General features: G+C 35.2%; 1 protein-coding gene across 1 annotated transcript in view; it reads right to left on the bottom strand.

Annotated features, from left to right (window-relative positions):
• The window catches only part of MED13 (mediator complex subunit 13), a 94,182-nt gene that overhangs the window by 13,197 nt on the left and 63,277 nt on the right, over window positions 1–17,708 (bottom strand). The window contains exons 17-24 of the mRNA XM_061142687.1: window positions 12,124–12,285; window positions 7,779–8,002; window positions 6,018–6,207; window positions 4,683–5,145; window positions 3,297–3,516; window positions 2,453–2,644; window positions 2,050–2,273; window positions 96–238 (exon numbers count right to left, since the gene is read on the bottom strand). Of these exons, the coding sequence (XP_060998670.1) occupies window positions 96–238; window positions 2,050–2,273; window positions 2,453–2,644; window positions 3,297–3,516; window positions 4,683–5,145; window positions 6,018–6,207; window positions 7,779–8,002; window positions 12,124–12,285 (1,818 nt within the window). The remainder of the gene's footprint in view (window positions 1–95; window positions 239–2,049; window positions 2,274–2,452; window positions 2,645–3,296; window positions 3,517–4,682; window positions 5,146–6,017; window positions 6,208–7,778; window positions 8,003–12,123; window positions 12,286–17,708) is intronic.

Genomic DNA, 17,708 nt, shown 5'->3' with positions numbered 1-17,708 from the left:
TTTATTCAGTACCTATTCCTAGATATGATCTGAATAGTATATGAATTAACATAAAACAGAAATTTAAGTATTAAATAATAAAAACACAATTTTACCTTTTAATTCTCCATGACCAATCCTTCCTAGACGGCCAATTACAACTCTCCATGGCAATGAACTCATCTGTACAAGTCCTAAGCACCATTCCCAAAGTTTCTGTAGACCAAATCTTCTAGCAGATCCTTTTTTCCGACGAGCTCTGTTGTATGGAATAGAGACAGTCATAAATATTTCTAAAATTCCTATGATGACATTTCAAAAGAGCTCAAATTTGTGAAAAACTGGTTCCTTCATTTTAGTGCTTGACACATTTTTTCACAACTCCTAAATAAGAATACATACAAAATTAAAGGTTTGGTATGCTAGTTTACATTTCGTTTAATACATGCTAAAACATATACTTAAAATTAAAAACCATTCACAAATTATCAAAATTCATCAGAAACAGTGCTCTACACCAGAGACTGGCAAGCTTTTTCTTTAAAGGGCCAGTATTTTAAGCTTTGCAGGCCATCAGAACTCTTCTGCAACAACTCAACTCTGCTGCTGCAGCATGAAATGGACAACAGTTACACAAACAGGTGCGGCCAGATATGGCCCCCAAACTGGAGTTTGCCAACCCTTGCTTCATACTTTAAATTGAAATATATCGAACAAATCCTCCCATACTTCTCAGAACAAACAATGCTATTTTCTGCATGCATGTCCTTTATTAGGCAAGTACATAAGCACTCTCTGGCTGAGCAATAGTAGCTATCATTTGTTGAGTACTTACTGTGTATCAAGCAGCATGCCCAATTAACTTATATGTAACACTTCATTTCATCCTAAGAACCCTTATAAGGCAGATAAAATTATCCTCCTGATTTTACAGAAAAGTAAGCTATAGCTCAGTTGGGTAAAGTAATTTTCTCAAGATCACACAGCCAATAAGCCAGGATTGGGATTTTAATCCAGATCACTATGACTCTAGCACTGGCCCTCTTAACCATCACCTCACTTTTACTTTCAGTAAAATGGCAGCACACCATCTCTGTATTGGGAAGGCAGCATTATTCTCTCTGTTCTCATTCTCATCCTTCACAGATCAATGTTTCTATATCTGCTTCTTCAGTGCCACTATAGCCAAATAAGCAAATTTTTTTTTTTGGCATATAACCAATTTCTGACCTTAAAACAACAGAATGTTTATAAAAGAAAGAAGAAAATAAAGGAGAGAACCAAAACTGAAAAATCAAAAGTTACTTCATGGACTTTCATGTTCTCTTAGGCAATGTTCACTAGCTTTGAAATATGGTATCAGTGTGTCTATTAAGTGACAACTCAATACAAGGTTCATCTGTTATAAACTCTTGGTTACAGCCTTCATGAATAACTAGTCATGATACCCAATTACTATCAAGAAGAATTCTAAAGAGGGCCACCATTTTCAGAAGACACTCCAATATTTAAATAGTAAAATTTTTCATTGTTGTTTAGTCACTAGGTCACATCTGACTCTTTTGTATCCCTCTGGACTGTAGCCTGCCAGGTTCCTCCATTCCAGGGATTTCCCAGGCAACGATACTGGAGTTGGTTGCCATTTCATTTCCCAGGGGATCTTCCTCACCCAGGGATCAAACCCATGTCTCCTGCACTGACAGGTGGGTTCTTTACCACTGAGCCACCAGAGAAGCCCAAAATTTTCAGTGAATAAAGTTAATTTCGTTTATTAGGGACTGTATCTTAGATGGTACATGAGAAAAATAAAATGTTCTAGAAGCTTTACTGGATTTTAAATTGCAAATGACCTTCTAGTCCCATGTTTCAAAATCTGTTAGCCTAAAATCATTACCTCAAGGTTTACTATATACAATTTAGGGGCTTTAATCTCTTTTGTCTATTTAACAGATTAATCAAAATTATTAATCCCCTTACACAATACAATATAAATATTCACTATAAAAGAAATGAAAAGTACCCATAATCCCAAGACTTAATGTAATGATACATTTAAGAAAATAAAAATACCTGTTTGGAACATCAATGTTAATGATACAAGTTTCTAAAAGTTCTCCATATAGATCTGTGCAAGATGCAAGAATCCATCTTTGATCATGTGATAAACAGTAGCCCACGAAAAGAACATGATATTTCTGTCCAGCTTCCCCAAAGGTTTCTCCTAGCTCTGTTTGTTTATCCTTCACTGGAGCCAGGATAAAAGGAGGTGTGTAAAGTCGAATACACTCTGGTCTCTGTAGAATAAAACGTTAAGTTACTATGGCACCATACAAGTGCAGAAAAATTTTCTATTGAAAATAAAAACCCATTACAAGATAAGTGGAAAATAAGAACTAAAAAGAAACCTGCACTTAGTTTTGCATAACATCCAAAGTAGTCATTTAATAACTTTGGTTATGGAAAACATACTTACATCAGGACTTTTAAGAGCTGTTTCCATGGCTAAACCTGGACCAAAACCAGTCAATGTCTTCACATTGGTTGATGTTGGAAGTGGTCTCCGACACTGGGTAAAGGCCGAAAAAGCCAGAGATTTTAAATGCTGGGTATAGATTTGTCTATCTTCATGCTTCACAGGTTGCAACAGGTACTGACAGGGAACAATCTAAGAATTAAAGGCAAATATTACAAATGTTAAATTTTTAACAAGAGATTAAAAAAAGAATAGTGGGTTTAAAACTCTAAAAATTTTATTAGAAAATTTAAACAGAACCTATGTAAAATAAAGAATTATATTTTCTTATCTAGTATATAGATTTTAATACTCAATTATACTAATGAGTTATGTAAAAATCTTTAAACATTTCTACATAGCAGCTATATTGATTAATACTGCCACTGACTGCCATAATCCTATTGTAGTCTATAAAGAAATAATTCAAATTCTCTGCATACAACTTAATGTGATTTTTCTCTACTTTTACTTTATAACCAGTCTCATTTAGAACTCTAGCTTATATCAGTCCATTCTTGATTTTCTTATTTAAGCCAAAGAATTAAAAAATTAGTTTATATAAAAGTAACACAGGAGAAACATTTACCCTACTTAATGCAATCTTTTTATCCTCCATTATTACTGTGGTATAACTGCAAGTTTATCTTTTATAAACTCTCTAAGATTTCTAATATCATTTAAAATGAAGTCAATAGATAGAATCTGGCTTTTAGAAAATCAATCTAGATATAGAATAGTAGCTGTAAAATGTCTATCAGGACCAAACTGTTTTAAGAAAACTTGTAACATTTATCATTCTTACCTGTACAGAAACAGTATTCTTAATATGAGGAGGAAGAGTCTGGACCATTTCCAGAAAACAACGAAGTAACCCCAAAGTCCATATATTAGAAGAATTAGTGCTCTCATCTTTATTTTCATATGTAAAAGGGTCAATTATATAAACAACAATTGCAGGTGGATAAGTGATTGCATGTGAATCACCATCTGTGGGGATGCCCACTTTGTCCCGATCCATTGTGCTAAAATTTGAAGGAGAAATAAGACAGTTAGGGAAAAAGCTGTACTCCACCTTCTTAAAATAGCATCAAAGGAGGTTCTTATCCTCTCCCCATTTTGGGGGTGGGGTGCTATCGAGAGCCTCTCTAGAAATGAGGACACCGTTCCAAACAGAATCATAAATGTTCACAATTTCATGGTGTACAAAGACCCTTGTCATTAAGAGGTTTGCAATTAAAAGAAAGAGAATTCTTAAAACCACAGAGGATAAGAAATGTCAGACAGCGTAGTGCTTATGTGCTAAAACTAAGACAAAAGTTAACTTAAATGAGCTGCCCAAGATCACAAAGCTGTCTAGAGGCAGAGCTAGACCAAAAAGAAACCAGTTTTCCAGACTTAGTCAGTGGTCTACTACATTTTTAGAAAATACACATTCATTTCAAACTTCATAACTTCACTGGTGATTAAGCTTCATTCTTTGATGGCAGTATGAGTTTTTAAAACTCCAAATCTATAGATATTAAAGATGGAAGGATCTAGCTGGGTAATTAAGAGTTTGTTTTTAATCACATTTATAACTTTGGGGAAAACTGCAAGTGGGAGCTGAAAGACATAATCAGGCTCAGGTTAACCTAACCTATAAATCAAAAGGGAATACCTTCTTCATAAAAGGAACAGAGCTGCCATCATCATTGTTGTTGTTAAAAATAACTAATGTGATTGGAAGCATTTTCTGAGGCACACAATGTACATTATATCCTTCTGCTCCTACTTTACAGATAAGAAAACACTGGCTCAAAAAGGTTAGGTAACTTTCCTGAAGTGATATAGCCAGTAAACGACAGAGCGACGATTCAAACCCTGGTATAACTCTTATGCCTCTGAACAGGGTCATTCAATAGTGACTTATAGATCACTGCAGTGATTTGCACTTAATTGACAATTATGTCACAGAATAGACTCAAACATCACAGGACAACTGGACTAGACAGTTTTCAAGGTCTTCATTCCCACTCTGAGATAATACGATAAAGACTTTATGAAAAGTCTTCATCATAATTTTATAGGTAAAATATTCAACATTAAAAACTAAAATTTCAAGGGTAAGAACAAAGGCTCTTCTATATTCTCATTCAGAGAGAAGCGGCATATATTTATATTTCTGCAAAATCAGTACATTTAAAGATACCTTTCAGACACATCAGGATGTGGCTGAGTGGGAACCGAAGATGACTCTCCAGAAAGGCCAGCTGTCTGCAGAGCTGAGGGAGGCTGCCCTCCTAGCTGGCTACTTGGAACTGTACTTGCTTGTGTAGACATGGATCCCGCAGCACTACTGTTCATAGTGCCGAAAGGTGGAAATGAAGGTAGTTTATTGGATGACATTCCACTATTCAAGCTGGAGGACAATGAAGATGAAGCTGAAGTTGTGGGTAAGGTTGAGTTAGCTGTGGCAACTGAAGAAGACATTGCAACACCTGAAGTCACTGTCATAGTGCTGCTCACTGTAGGTGCTGGGGTGGCAGACGGAGTATTAGCACTTCCAGTACTCGTCATCTGAGGTGGTGTAATCAAAGACTGACTTGTAGGGGCAACTAAATTTGGCTGGGATAGTAGAGAGCTGTCCAATGGCTGGGAAGCAAGATAAGGACCTAAAGATAATAAAACAAGCAGGATATTTAATTCTTTATTTCACTAATTGGTTCTTTATTTACTATGTGAATAATAACTAGTGGACACTTTTTCAGTAATTACCCTCTCCCTAAGTTGCCTGCTAACAGTATAGCACACACTAGCTTACTATTTCCCCTAGAAAGTGAAAAAAGCGAATTCTGAGTGGAATTGAAAACCACTTTCAACTGAAAAACCAACAGATAGAAAATTTTAAAAAAATGATTTCCATGAAATATCCAGCAAAATTTCATTAAACCATTGAAGAGTTCCCTGGTCACAAGGTGAAAAGTGACTATACTGGGGGCTAATTAAATATAAAACAGAGGGGTTCAAATTAAGGGGTTCAAATGATAGGAATGTCTAATGAGGTTCAATGTTTTGGTTTTGTGTCTCTTTGGATTAAGTCTAAAGTAAGTCCATTGATATTTAATTAAGGGTTTTAAAAACAAGTTTCAATAACTGTCATTTTCTTAATTCCAACAAAGAACTATCTTCCGATATTATAGAGGGAACTACAAGTTGTTTTTATCTCTAAACCATTAACAAATCAAGAATCTTAATGTTAATAAACTTACACAAAAAACACATATCTTCCTACTTGATAGGAGCCCTATTGCAGTGATCAAATTTTTTTCTGTAAAGGATCAGATAGTAAATACTTTTGGCTTTGCAAGTTACACAGTCTCTGTCACTACTACTTAGCTCTGATTTTAATAGCACAAAAGGAGGCCCAGACAACCTGTAAATAAATGAATGGCTGTGTTTCATTAAAATATTATTTACAAAAAGTTGGTTGACTGGGTCATACTTTGCTAAAATTGGCCTTATACAAAAAATATAAATTCAATACCTAGGTCATATCTGCAGACTTGTGCATAAAGCTTGAGTTTAGAAAATGCTTCACTGTTACCATCAGCTGCCTGAGAAAACCATTCTGCTACCAACTTTTCTGATAGCTTCTTTGATGCAGTAGATCCAACTCTCATGATCCCATCCGTCAATAATCGAGAAATAGGTCTATGCTGACCCAATCGACAAGACTATAAATATACACACAGAAATCAGAATTAGTGAATTTGCTATTTTTTTTTAGTACATATCATAAACTAAAGCATTGAAGCTATTTAAAAAATAAGCTTTATCATTTATAATTAACATTTGGAATAAAAATATTAAAGGAGAAAAAGTGCCATAGGTCTTTATGCTTTTTACATTAGAAATCCATTAAATTTCTATCAAAGTTATCTCCAATGAAATAAAACACCTAGATAATAGCACTAAAACCACGTACTTTGAATAACAAAAATTTGCAGCCATTTTAAGTTGTATAACTATTTCAAATCATGTATATAACTACAAATATCCAGCTCTCCCTCAAATTCTGTTGGCCACTATGGTTTGTTATAGGAAGTCCAATTTCAAATAGGTTTGCAACACTGGGTTACGAAAATTTATGACAAAGAATTTCTTTACTGTAAGAATTTCAAAGGCTTTAATAATCTAACATGTATAATGAATTTCTAAAAGGTAAACAGATATACAATATCTCCCCAAACCTATCTAACTATGGAATTTTTTTCTCAGAAGATTTTGCAGGACTAGCGTTCTAAATAACACACTTTGGAAATACTTTTACAAGACACATTACAGATACCTTGCAATTATTAAGTAGAACATTAATGAGGAACGAAACTGGCACAAAATAATGATTCAGGTTGTAAAAGAAATTTTAAAGACTAGACTTCCAAGTATTTGTAGGAAAAGGAAAATACCATCGGTCCTTCATATCCTTAGGTTCCGCAATCACAGATTCAACCAACCATGGATCAAAAATATTAAAAAAAAAAAAAAAATCAAAAAAGTTCCAAAAAGCAAAACTTGAAATCCCACACCTGCAACTACTTACATAGCATTAGCTATTGTAAGTAATCGAGAAGATTTAAAGTATAAGTGAGGATGTGTGTAGATTATATGCAAATACTATGACATTTTATATAAGAGATTGGGCATCCATAGATTTTGGTATCTGCAAGGGATCCTAAAATCAATACCCTCAGGATACTCAGGAATGACTACAAAATGAAGACTTTATGTTCCAGAGTACTTAAAATTTATAATCATTGCTCTCAATGATCAATACAACATAAGAATTATAACTTAAAAGACCAGCCAAGAATTTCAGAAAGAAAATGAGTCTTAGAGATGCCTATCATAGCTGCATTTTACAATGAGCAGAGTAAGAACCTTAGGTCCTGGAGAATTAAGACAATAATTCTTTTTTTTTTTAAGACTAGAATTTTTTAAGATGTAATTTTTTTCCTAGCCATTTAACAACATTACCCTTCCCTTCAGAAAAAGATTATCTTAAATGTGATGTATATGCACCCAATGTTTTCCCCTCAGTATAGCAACTTCCACTGTGAGTCATGGCACACACATCTAACAAAGATCTGGGTCAAAGCTGTAAAGAATGTAACCTGCTAGTACAAGAACTAAACATCTAGCCTGACATCATTATTCTTTTTTACCAATCAACTGAAATATTCAGTATATTTTATATATAAACATACAAATCATAAGGTGTTTTAAAATGACCTTTTAAAGCACCTACCTCATATATTGCAGTAAGATCTCTAAAAAAGCTTTTGGCTCCATTTAACAAGGCTTCATTTTCTGGACAGAGTACAACATAGGCTATATCTCTTTGAGATCCATAGGGTTCCAGCATAAGTCTCTCCCAGTAAGGGAGAGCAAATGGAGAAAGCACCAGAAAATCAAAATCATAACCCAACAAAAACGTGGGGATTGGCAGTGGTTCTGGGGATTCATCAGTTCCTAAATAAGAAAAGACGTATTTTAAGAAAAGATCTAAAAGAGGAACATTTAAATGTCAGGAGTTAGTGAAGTTATTATTAGCAGTAAAAATATTTAGTTAAAGACAAAAATGCCTAAAAGTCAGTGACTGAGACTTTTACAGTTAGAAATTTACTAAACAATCTGTATGAAACATGTGACTTATACCTTCACTTAAATGAAAAAAATTAATTTGGGTGAAAAACTTATCAGTACAAAAGAAAATATGGGAGGCAGAGTTTTTTAAAATATTAGTTTCAGGTATACAGCATAGTGATTTGACATTTTTATACGTTATAAAATCATCACCAAAATAAGATCTATTATTATTCATCATCACAGAAAGTTGTTATAATTTTACTGACTGAATTCCCCATGTGTACATTACATCCCCATGATTTATTTATTTATTTATTTTGATTTATTTATTTTATAGTTGGAAGTTTGTACCTGTTAATCCCTTTCAACCAATATCATCATCATTTTATTTGGGATAAATTTAGACTAGAGAAAATCTTTGCAGGCATAATGTAAAACCTGTACATTTATAAACCGATCAATCTGGACTTCTCTGGTGGTCCAGTAGTCAAGAATCCACCTGCCAGTGCAGGGGACATGGGTTCAATCCCTGGTCTGAGAATATTCCACATGCCAGGGGGCAACAAGCCCATGTGTTACAACTACTGAAGCCCACGCACCTAGAGCCCGTGCTCTGTAACAAGAGAAACCACAGCAATGAGAAGCCTGCACACCACAACTAGAGAGTAACCCCACTCACTGCAACTAGATAAAGTCCACACTCCGCAATGAAGAAACAGCAAGGGCAAAAATTAATAATAAACATAAAATTTAAAACTAAAAAATAAATAATAAAAACAATTAATCTGACAATATAAATTTTAAATTGTGGCATGAAAAAACACTACTAGCAAAGCCAAACAATTAAAAACAAAACAGAAGAAAAGATTTGCAACACATATAACAAAAGGTTAATTCTCTTCCCATAGAAAGGGAACCTATAAATCCATAAGAAAATGATCAACATCATAACAGAAAAATGGGCAAAGGATATGAACAAAGTTCACAAAATCCAGAAATATCAAAGTTCACAAAACCCAGAAATACCTTACACATAAAAAGATGCTCAATCTCATTAAGAGCAAGGAATTTAAACTAATTAATAGCAAGTGCTACATGCCAGATAATGTTTAAAGATCTTTACATATATTAAGTAACTTAACCCCATGAAAACCATGAGGCAGATACTAATATTAACTTGATTTTAGAGGTGAGAAAGCAGGAATAGAAGAGTTAATAACTTGTCCAGTGTCACACAAGAAGTGGCACAGATGGGATTAGAATTCAGAAAATCTACCCTTACAGTCTGTACCATTCTACCCATTCAAACTATAAAGAAACACACCGTTTTCTCCGATCTACTCAGCATCTTACTGGCAAAGGTTTGGGGAAACAGGCATTTTATTGGTGGGAGCTTAGACTGCTATGGCAAGGAGCAATTTGGCAATATTTTTTTAAAAGAAATACACACATGCTTTAAGCCAGGGATTGTGTACATTATAGAAAAATAGTTGTAATGATAATGATGTAATCAATATATATCCATAAACAGTAGGCTGGTAAAAATTACATCATGTGTAAAGAATAATGCAATATATGCAGCCCTTAAAAAAAAAAAAGAGAGCTCCTTATGTTACCGATCAGTAAGGTGCAGAACTCTGTGTCTACCATTTTGACTTTTAAAAACAATGTAAAAATACTAAAACAACAAATGCTGGAGAGAGTATGGAGAAAAGGGAACCCTGCTACACTGTATGTGGGAATGCAAATTGGTATAACCATAATGGAGAACAATATGAAAGGTCCTCAAAAAACTTAGAAATACCATATGATCCAGCAATCCCACTCCTGAGCATGTATCTGGAGAAAATCATAATCCCAAAGGATACATGCACCCCAGTGTTCATTGCAGCACTATTTACAACAGCCGAGGCATGGAAGCAATCTAAATGTCCACTGAAAAAGAAATGGACAAAGAAGACATGGTATAAATATTGTTGTTTAGTTGCTAAGTCGTATCTGACTCTTTGCAACCCTATGGACTATAGCCCACCAGGCTCCTCTGTCCATGAGATTCTCAGGCAAGAATATTGGCGTTAAAAAGAAAAAAAAAAAAAAGAATATGGGAGTGGATTGCTATTTCCTTCTCCAGAGGATCTTCCTGACCAGGGGTCGAACCTGGGTCTCCTGTGTGGCAGGCAGGTTCTCTACCACTGACCTACCTGGGAAGCTCAGTGCATACATATACAAAGGAATGTGTGTGCTGTGTGCTAAGTCGCTTCAGTCACTTCTGACTCTGTGCAACCCTATGGACCGTAGCCCGCCAGGCTCTTCTGTCCACAGGATTCTCCAGGTAAGAATACTGGAGTAGGTTGCCATACCTTTCTCCAGGGGACCTTTCCAACCCAGGGACTGAACCCAGGTGTCTTATGTCTCCTGCATTGGCAAGTGGGTTCTTTACCTCTAGCGCCACCTGGGAAGGCCTACAATGGAATATTACTCAGCAATAAAAAAGAATGAAAGAATCCCATTTGCAGCAACATGCATGGACCTAGAAATTATTACACCAAGTAAGTCAGACAGAGAAAGACAAATATCATATGATATTACTCAGCTGTGGCATCTACTTTAAAAAGATACAAATCAACTTATTTGCAAAAACAGAAACATACTTACATATATTGAAAACAAACTTACTATTACTAAAGGGGAAATGGAGGGGGGAGGGATAAATCGGAAGCTTGTGATATACACACTACTACACATAATCAACAAGGACCTACTATATAACCCTACTCAAGATTCTGTGATGATCTATATGAGAAAAGAATCTAAGAAAGAACAAATATATGTGTAACTGAATCATTTTGTTGCACACCTGAAACTAACACATTGTAAACCAACCATATGCCAATAAAATTATTTTTAAAAAAACAGAAAAAAATAAAAAGAAACTAAAAGTACTATCATTAAACTGCAATTTTCACCGAGTATCAAGGTTGTTTTGTTTTTTTTTTTATAATTGCGTCTTTGTTGTTGCACACAGGCTTTCTCTAATTGCAGCGAGCGGGGGTTACTCTCTAGTTGTAGTGCATAGGATTCTCATTGCAATGGTTTCTCTTGTTGCAGAGCATGGACTCTAGGCACCTGGACTTCAATAGTTGCAGGTCACAGGCTCTACAGTGCTAGCTTATGTGCTTAGTTGCTCTGTGGCTTGTGGGATCTTCAAGGACCAGGGATAGAACCTGTGTCCTCTGCATTGGTAGGCAGATTCTTAACCAGAGTCACCAGGGAAGCCCCAAATATCTTTTTTTTTAATGAAATTTAAATTATTTACCCATTAATAAAAGGAGGAAAAGGAAAATATGAGCAAATCTACTACTTCTGTACATGATGCATTCTAAAACCAAGGATGCATTCAAAAAACTCAAGGATTTCAATGCTAAAAACTGTTATTCCAAATATATTTTAAAGTTCCAATTACATCTCATCTTTCACAGACAATTTTTTCCCCTCTAGAGACAATGTTCAACAGATAGTTTAAGTATTTTGAATGTTCCTTCCATTACAGTTGATCACAAATCTACTGTGTACTATGTGGGAGTTACTCTTGTCACAACTGGCAAATTTCATGTTTTTTTTCCTAAAGGAAGACCTTTGGGCCTCTTATCACTAGTATTATCCTTTTCTTTTTATCTCATTTTTCATTCAATTTTGTATGTAAAATGGTAACTTACAAGAAAAGTAGTGTATCAATCCTTTTAATATGATTCTTTCTTAGCATAGAATCTTACTGGTCAGTGTAACATGTAACAGCAAGCTGTTCTTTCTAAAGTGAGGTTGGAAAATTCAGTAAACTGAATGCTGAAAATGTTTCAAGTGAGGAAGGCTGAGATTGACCACAATGGCCTTAAGTCAAGCATATGCCACAGAAATAAGGAAGATAAACGTGCTTATTAAAGTTAGGTAAAGATACTGAGAACTGATATGAAATAAGTCAATACGTATGATTGTAAATTACTTACCATAAGAGCCTCGGCCAGCCATTTTATGAAATTGTTGCCAAGTGAGAGGACCTTGAACCCCCCAAGGCCTTACTGTTCTTTTTTTCTGAATAGCATCCTGAAGAACTGGCTGAAGCGATAGGAGCATTCGAAGTATATCCTGTGAGCACTGCACACTCACATCTACAACCATTAAAAAAAGAAGAATTGCTATTGTCAACACACAAAAAATTTTAAGATAACAAAGAAATCCATCTAGGAAAGTAAGTTCAGCTCTACATCACCAAGATTAAGCATCTGCTTGTGTTTTTTTTTTTTTTCTTTCATTTATTTTTAGTTGGAGGTTAATTACTTTACAATATTATAGTGGTTTTTGCCATACACTGACATGAATCAGCCATGGATTTACCTGTGTTCCCCATTCCGATACCCCCTCCCACCTCCCTCCCCATCCCATCCCTCTGGGTCATCCCAGTGCACCAGCCCTGAGCACTTCTCTCATGCATCCAACCTGGGCTGGCGATCTGTTTCACACTTGATAATATACATGTTTCAATGCTATTCTCTCAGATCATCCCACCCTCGCCTTCTCCCACAGAGTCCAAAAGTCTGTTCTATACATCTGTGTCTCTTTTTCTGTCCTGCATATAGGGTTATCGTTACCATCTTTTTAAATTCCATATATATAAGCATCTGCTTGTATAGAGAACTATATTAAGTTCTATCTAAAATGATCTGTGCGTGCATGCTAAGTCACTTCAGTTGTGTCCGACTCTTTGCAACCCTAAAGACTGTAGCCTGCCAGGATCCTACTGGAGTGGGTTGCCATGCCTTCCTCCAGTGGATCTTCCTGAACCAGGGATTGAACCCATGTCTCTTATGACTCCTGCATTCACAGGCAGGTTCTTTATCACTAGAATCACCTATAGAGATGATTTTTCTAGGTATTTAAAACCAAGAAGAAACATAATTAAAAACTTATCGTAACTTTATAAAGTCATTCATTAGCTCATTAACCAATTTATAAATCAAATCAATTTCTTCCTTTTTGCATTTATTTTGATTGTCTTTGGTGCTCAGAGGTACCTTAGTAGAAAGAACACTACCTCATACAGAAATGGGTTATTAATTATCCACTTTATATACCTCTACTTTGGTAAAAAGATCAGATAAATAACACTGGTTACAATGATTAAAGTTTAATTTGTGAAAAATAGTAAACTGTAACAATTCTAAAGTATATAATTTGCATAGTAACAGATAATAAACTTGTTCACACTGCTAGATAGTGTCATAATGCCCACACATACTTTATAAACCTAGACTTAAATACCCACACATATTTTTATAAACCTAGACTTAATAGATTTACAGATTATCAAATTATTATGATCCACATTTCTGACCAACTATTAGAATGGATATGAAAGGTGATGCTCTTAAACATCAAATGACTTTTTAAAAAACCATGAAATCTTCCTAATATAATTAATCTGTCCCTTGAGCATGGCTCAGTTGTATCATTACATCTTCTTTGAGCACTCTGTTACATTAAATCATTCAACTTTAATTCATTATTATTATTGCCTAATTTATAATTTCTTGCTTTAATTCCCTATATCTATAAATAGTGTACAGAATCAGAAATAATTTCAGATATACTGTTGAATAATTATTATACTTAATTAACTAGTATATACATAACAAAAATACTATTTAAAATGATAAGAGCTATTTAAAGTGGACTGATAATACACTAGTAAATAAAAAATAGGTTTTAAAACTGGAAGATATTTTACACAAATAGAACTGTGTATTGATATGTGTTTACATAAAATCTAGAAAAAGCTGTCACTGGCTAAGGTTGTTTATCATAATCAAATGGGGAACTTTTATAAAACACATATACAGAGCTTACCCTGAGAAATTCTGATCTGAGTAAAGTTCAGGAATTTACAGTTTGATCTTAATTCAGAGAGATTCTCATTCACAATCTTTCATTATAAAAAACATATAACAAAGACCTACTATGGTTCAGGAATTATGCTAGCTGCTGGGAATACTGTGAAATACATTCTTATTCACGTCTTCAGGGATCTTATCATCTTGTGGGGAGGAATGCATGAAAAAGAATATAACTGCATATTATGACAAGTGCAAGGTCTCAAAGCTGAAATCTGGTTGGAAAGCAATGGTTTCAGAATATACTAATTTTTAAGAGTGATCATGAAGAATAGATATTCTGTTGAGTAGAACAGAAATAAGCATCCAGAAATAAAACTTCATATTTACAGTCAATTAATTTTTGACAAAGGTGCCAACACAATTTAATGTGAAAAGATAATCTTTTCAACAAATGGTTCTAGGGCAATTGGATATTCATGTGCAAAAGAATAAAACTGAAACTCTTCCTTACATGATATACCAAAGTTAATTCAGAATGGATCATAGATGTAAATATGTGATAAAACAATAAAACTCATAGAAAAAAAATAGAAGTAAATTTTCATGACTTAGGATTAAAGTCTTTTTAGATATGGCACCAAAAGTACAAACCTTTAAAAAGGACAAAAGAAAGTAATATACTGAACTTCATCAAAATTAAAAACTCTTCTGCTTCAAATGACACCATCAAGAAAGTGAAAAGACAAACCAGAGAAAAGAAGAAAATATGTGCAGATGTTAAGAAACTTATATCTAAAAGATATAAAGAACACTCACAACTCAATAATGAAAAGACCAAAAAACCTAACTTAAAAATGGGCAAAGGATCTGAAAAGACATTTCTCCAAAGAAAAAATACAAACAGGCAATAAACACATGAAAAGACACTCAGCATCATTAGTCATTAGGGAAATGCAAATCAAAACGATAATGAGATAATACCTCACAATCCAGTATGATGATGATGATGATGGTAATAATTACAAACACATGATGACAAGTGTTAATGAGAATGTGGAAAAAGTGGAACCCTCACACACTGCAACGGGAATGTAAAATGGAGCAACTGCTTTAGAAAAGAGTCTGGCAATTTTTCAGAAGGTAAAACAGAGTTATCAAGTTCACTCAAGACTAATAAAAATATATGTTTACACAAAAACTTGTACACAAATGTTCAGTGTATCATTATTCATATCAGCCAAAGAGGGGAAACAATCCAAATGCCCATCAACAGATGAATGGGTAAGTAAAATGTGGTATATGCATAAATAGAATCTTATTTGGCAATAAAAATGAATTAAGTACTAATCCATGCTAAAACCTGGATGAACCCTGAAAAACTACGCTAAGAAAAAGAAGTCAATCACAAAAGACCATACAGCGTATAATATTATTTACATGGAGTATATAAAAGAGGCAAATCTATAAAGACAGAAAGTAGACTGGTAGTTGCCCAGTGCAAGGAGGGGGTGGTTGGAGGAAAACAGGAGTGATCACTAATAAATACAGATTTTGGGGATGATGAAAATGTCCTAAAATTGATTGTGGTGATGGCTACACAAGTCTGTGCTAACTAAAAACCATTCAGTTGTTCACAACAAAAGGATGAATTGTATGATATGCCAAAGTTGCTTAGAGATGAGTGATCATGCAGTGGTGTAATGATGGGGCTGGGGCAATTTTTACGTCTATTCATCTATATCAGATTCTTAACTTTCTTTTCAGAAAGTATGTATTTTTTATAATTAGAACAAAGCTTTTCCTATTTTGAGAAAAACAAACATTACCGTTAAATTACGAACTCTTAATTCTAACAAATATTTCAACACCTTGGACTTCTGGCCATCTACTACATGCCATCTACTACCAGGTACTATTTTAGGTATTTGGACATAACAAACAAAACAGACAAAAATCCTTTCTTGTACACAGAACTTGCACAGAGTGAACTTAATGGGGTGAGAGATAATAATTAATACATTATGCAATATGCTTAGAAGGTAATAAGCAAACACTAGGGGGAGAAACACTAGGAGGAGGAGGCCATCTCATGTGAAGAGTTGACTCATTGGAAAAGACCCTGATGCTGGGAGGGATTAGGGGCGGGAGGAGAAGGGGACGACAGAGGATGAGATGGCTGGATGACATCACCGACTCCATGGACATGGGTTTGAGTAAGCTCCGGGAGTTGGTGGTGGACAGGGAGGCCTGGCGTGCTGCGATTCATGGGGTCGCAGAGTCGGACATGACTGAGAGACTGAACTGAACTGAACTGAGGGGGAGAAAGCAAAAGGAGCAGGATGGGGGAGATAAAGAGTGGTTTGCAATTTTACACTAAGATGACTTCTGACAAAAGTAAAGAGATAAGAGCGTTATTCATGTAAATACCTGGAAGAACGGTATTCTGTCCAAAGCAGAGGAAACAATTTGGGGCAAAGGTACTAATGTATTAAATAGGAGCTTGCTACTATTTAATGAAGCTGTTATAATTTAATGAAAAAGTACTCCAAGATTGCAAATTTAGGTTTTATAGCATGTCTTTGTATTGAAACTTTAAACTGAAATATAAAGATATTTCTTGTTTTGAATTATTTTCTCAATGTAAGTCCTTAGGATAAAACCCATCTTCATGGCTGCAGAGTTGTCTGTCGTATGTCTTTGTTGTAATAAACACAGTTCTCCCTAGGTAAACCACCCAGTATTGCCCTTGTTGCTGCTGTTCTGCTGCTCAGTCGTGTCTGACTCTGTAGCCGCACGGACTACAGCACACCAGGCTTCCCTGTCCTTCACTATCTCCCAGAGTTTGCTCAAACTCATGTCCATTGAGTAAATGATGTCATCCAACCATCTCATCCTCTGTCATCCCCTTCTCCTCCTACCCTCAATCTTTCTCAGCATCAGGGTCTTCTCTAGTCAGTCTGCTCTTTGCATCAGGTGGCCAAAGTACTGGAGCTTCAGCTTCAGCATCAGTCCTTCCAATGAATACTTAGGGTTAATTTCCTTCAGGACTGACTGCTTAGATCTCCTTGCTGTTCAAGGGACTCTCAACAGTATTCTCCAGCACCACAATTCAAAAATGTCAGTTCTTTGGCACTCAGCCTTCTTTACAGTTAAACTTTCACATCCATACATGACTAGTGGAAAAAACCGTAGCTTTGACTATATGGACTTTTGTCAGCAAACTGGTATTCTGCTTTTTATTATGCTGTCTAGGTTGGTCATAGCTTGTCTTCCAAGGACCAAGCGTCTTTTAATTCCATGGCTGCAATCACCATCTGCAGTGATTCTGGAGCCCAAGAAAATAGTCTGTCACTGTTTCCCCATCTATTTGCCATGAAGTGATGGGACCAAATGCCATAATCTTTGTTTTTTGAATGTTGAGTTTTAAACCAGCCAACTCCTCTATCACCTCCATCAAGAGGCTCTTTAGTTCCTCTTCACTTTCTGCCATAGGGTGATGTCATCTGCGTATCTGAGGTTGTTGATATTTCTCCCAGCAACCTTGATTTCAGCTTGCATTTCATCCAGCCTGGGATTTTGCATGATGTGCTCTGCATATATTTCTGTTTCTGCTTTATTGACTATGCCAAAGCCTTTGACTGCATGGATCACAATAAACTGTGGAAAATTCTAAAAGAGATGGGAATACCAGACCACCTGAC

This window comes from Dama dama, chromosome 5 (genome assembly GCF_033118175.1).
Source record: "Dama dama isolate Ldn47 chromosome 5, ASM3311817v1, whole genome shotgun sequence".
NCBI classification, from domain to species: Eukaryota; Metazoa; Chordata; class Mammalia; order Artiodactyla; family Cervidae; genus Dama; species Dama dama.
This window is presented reverse-complemented; position numbering and strand designations above follow the sequence as displayed.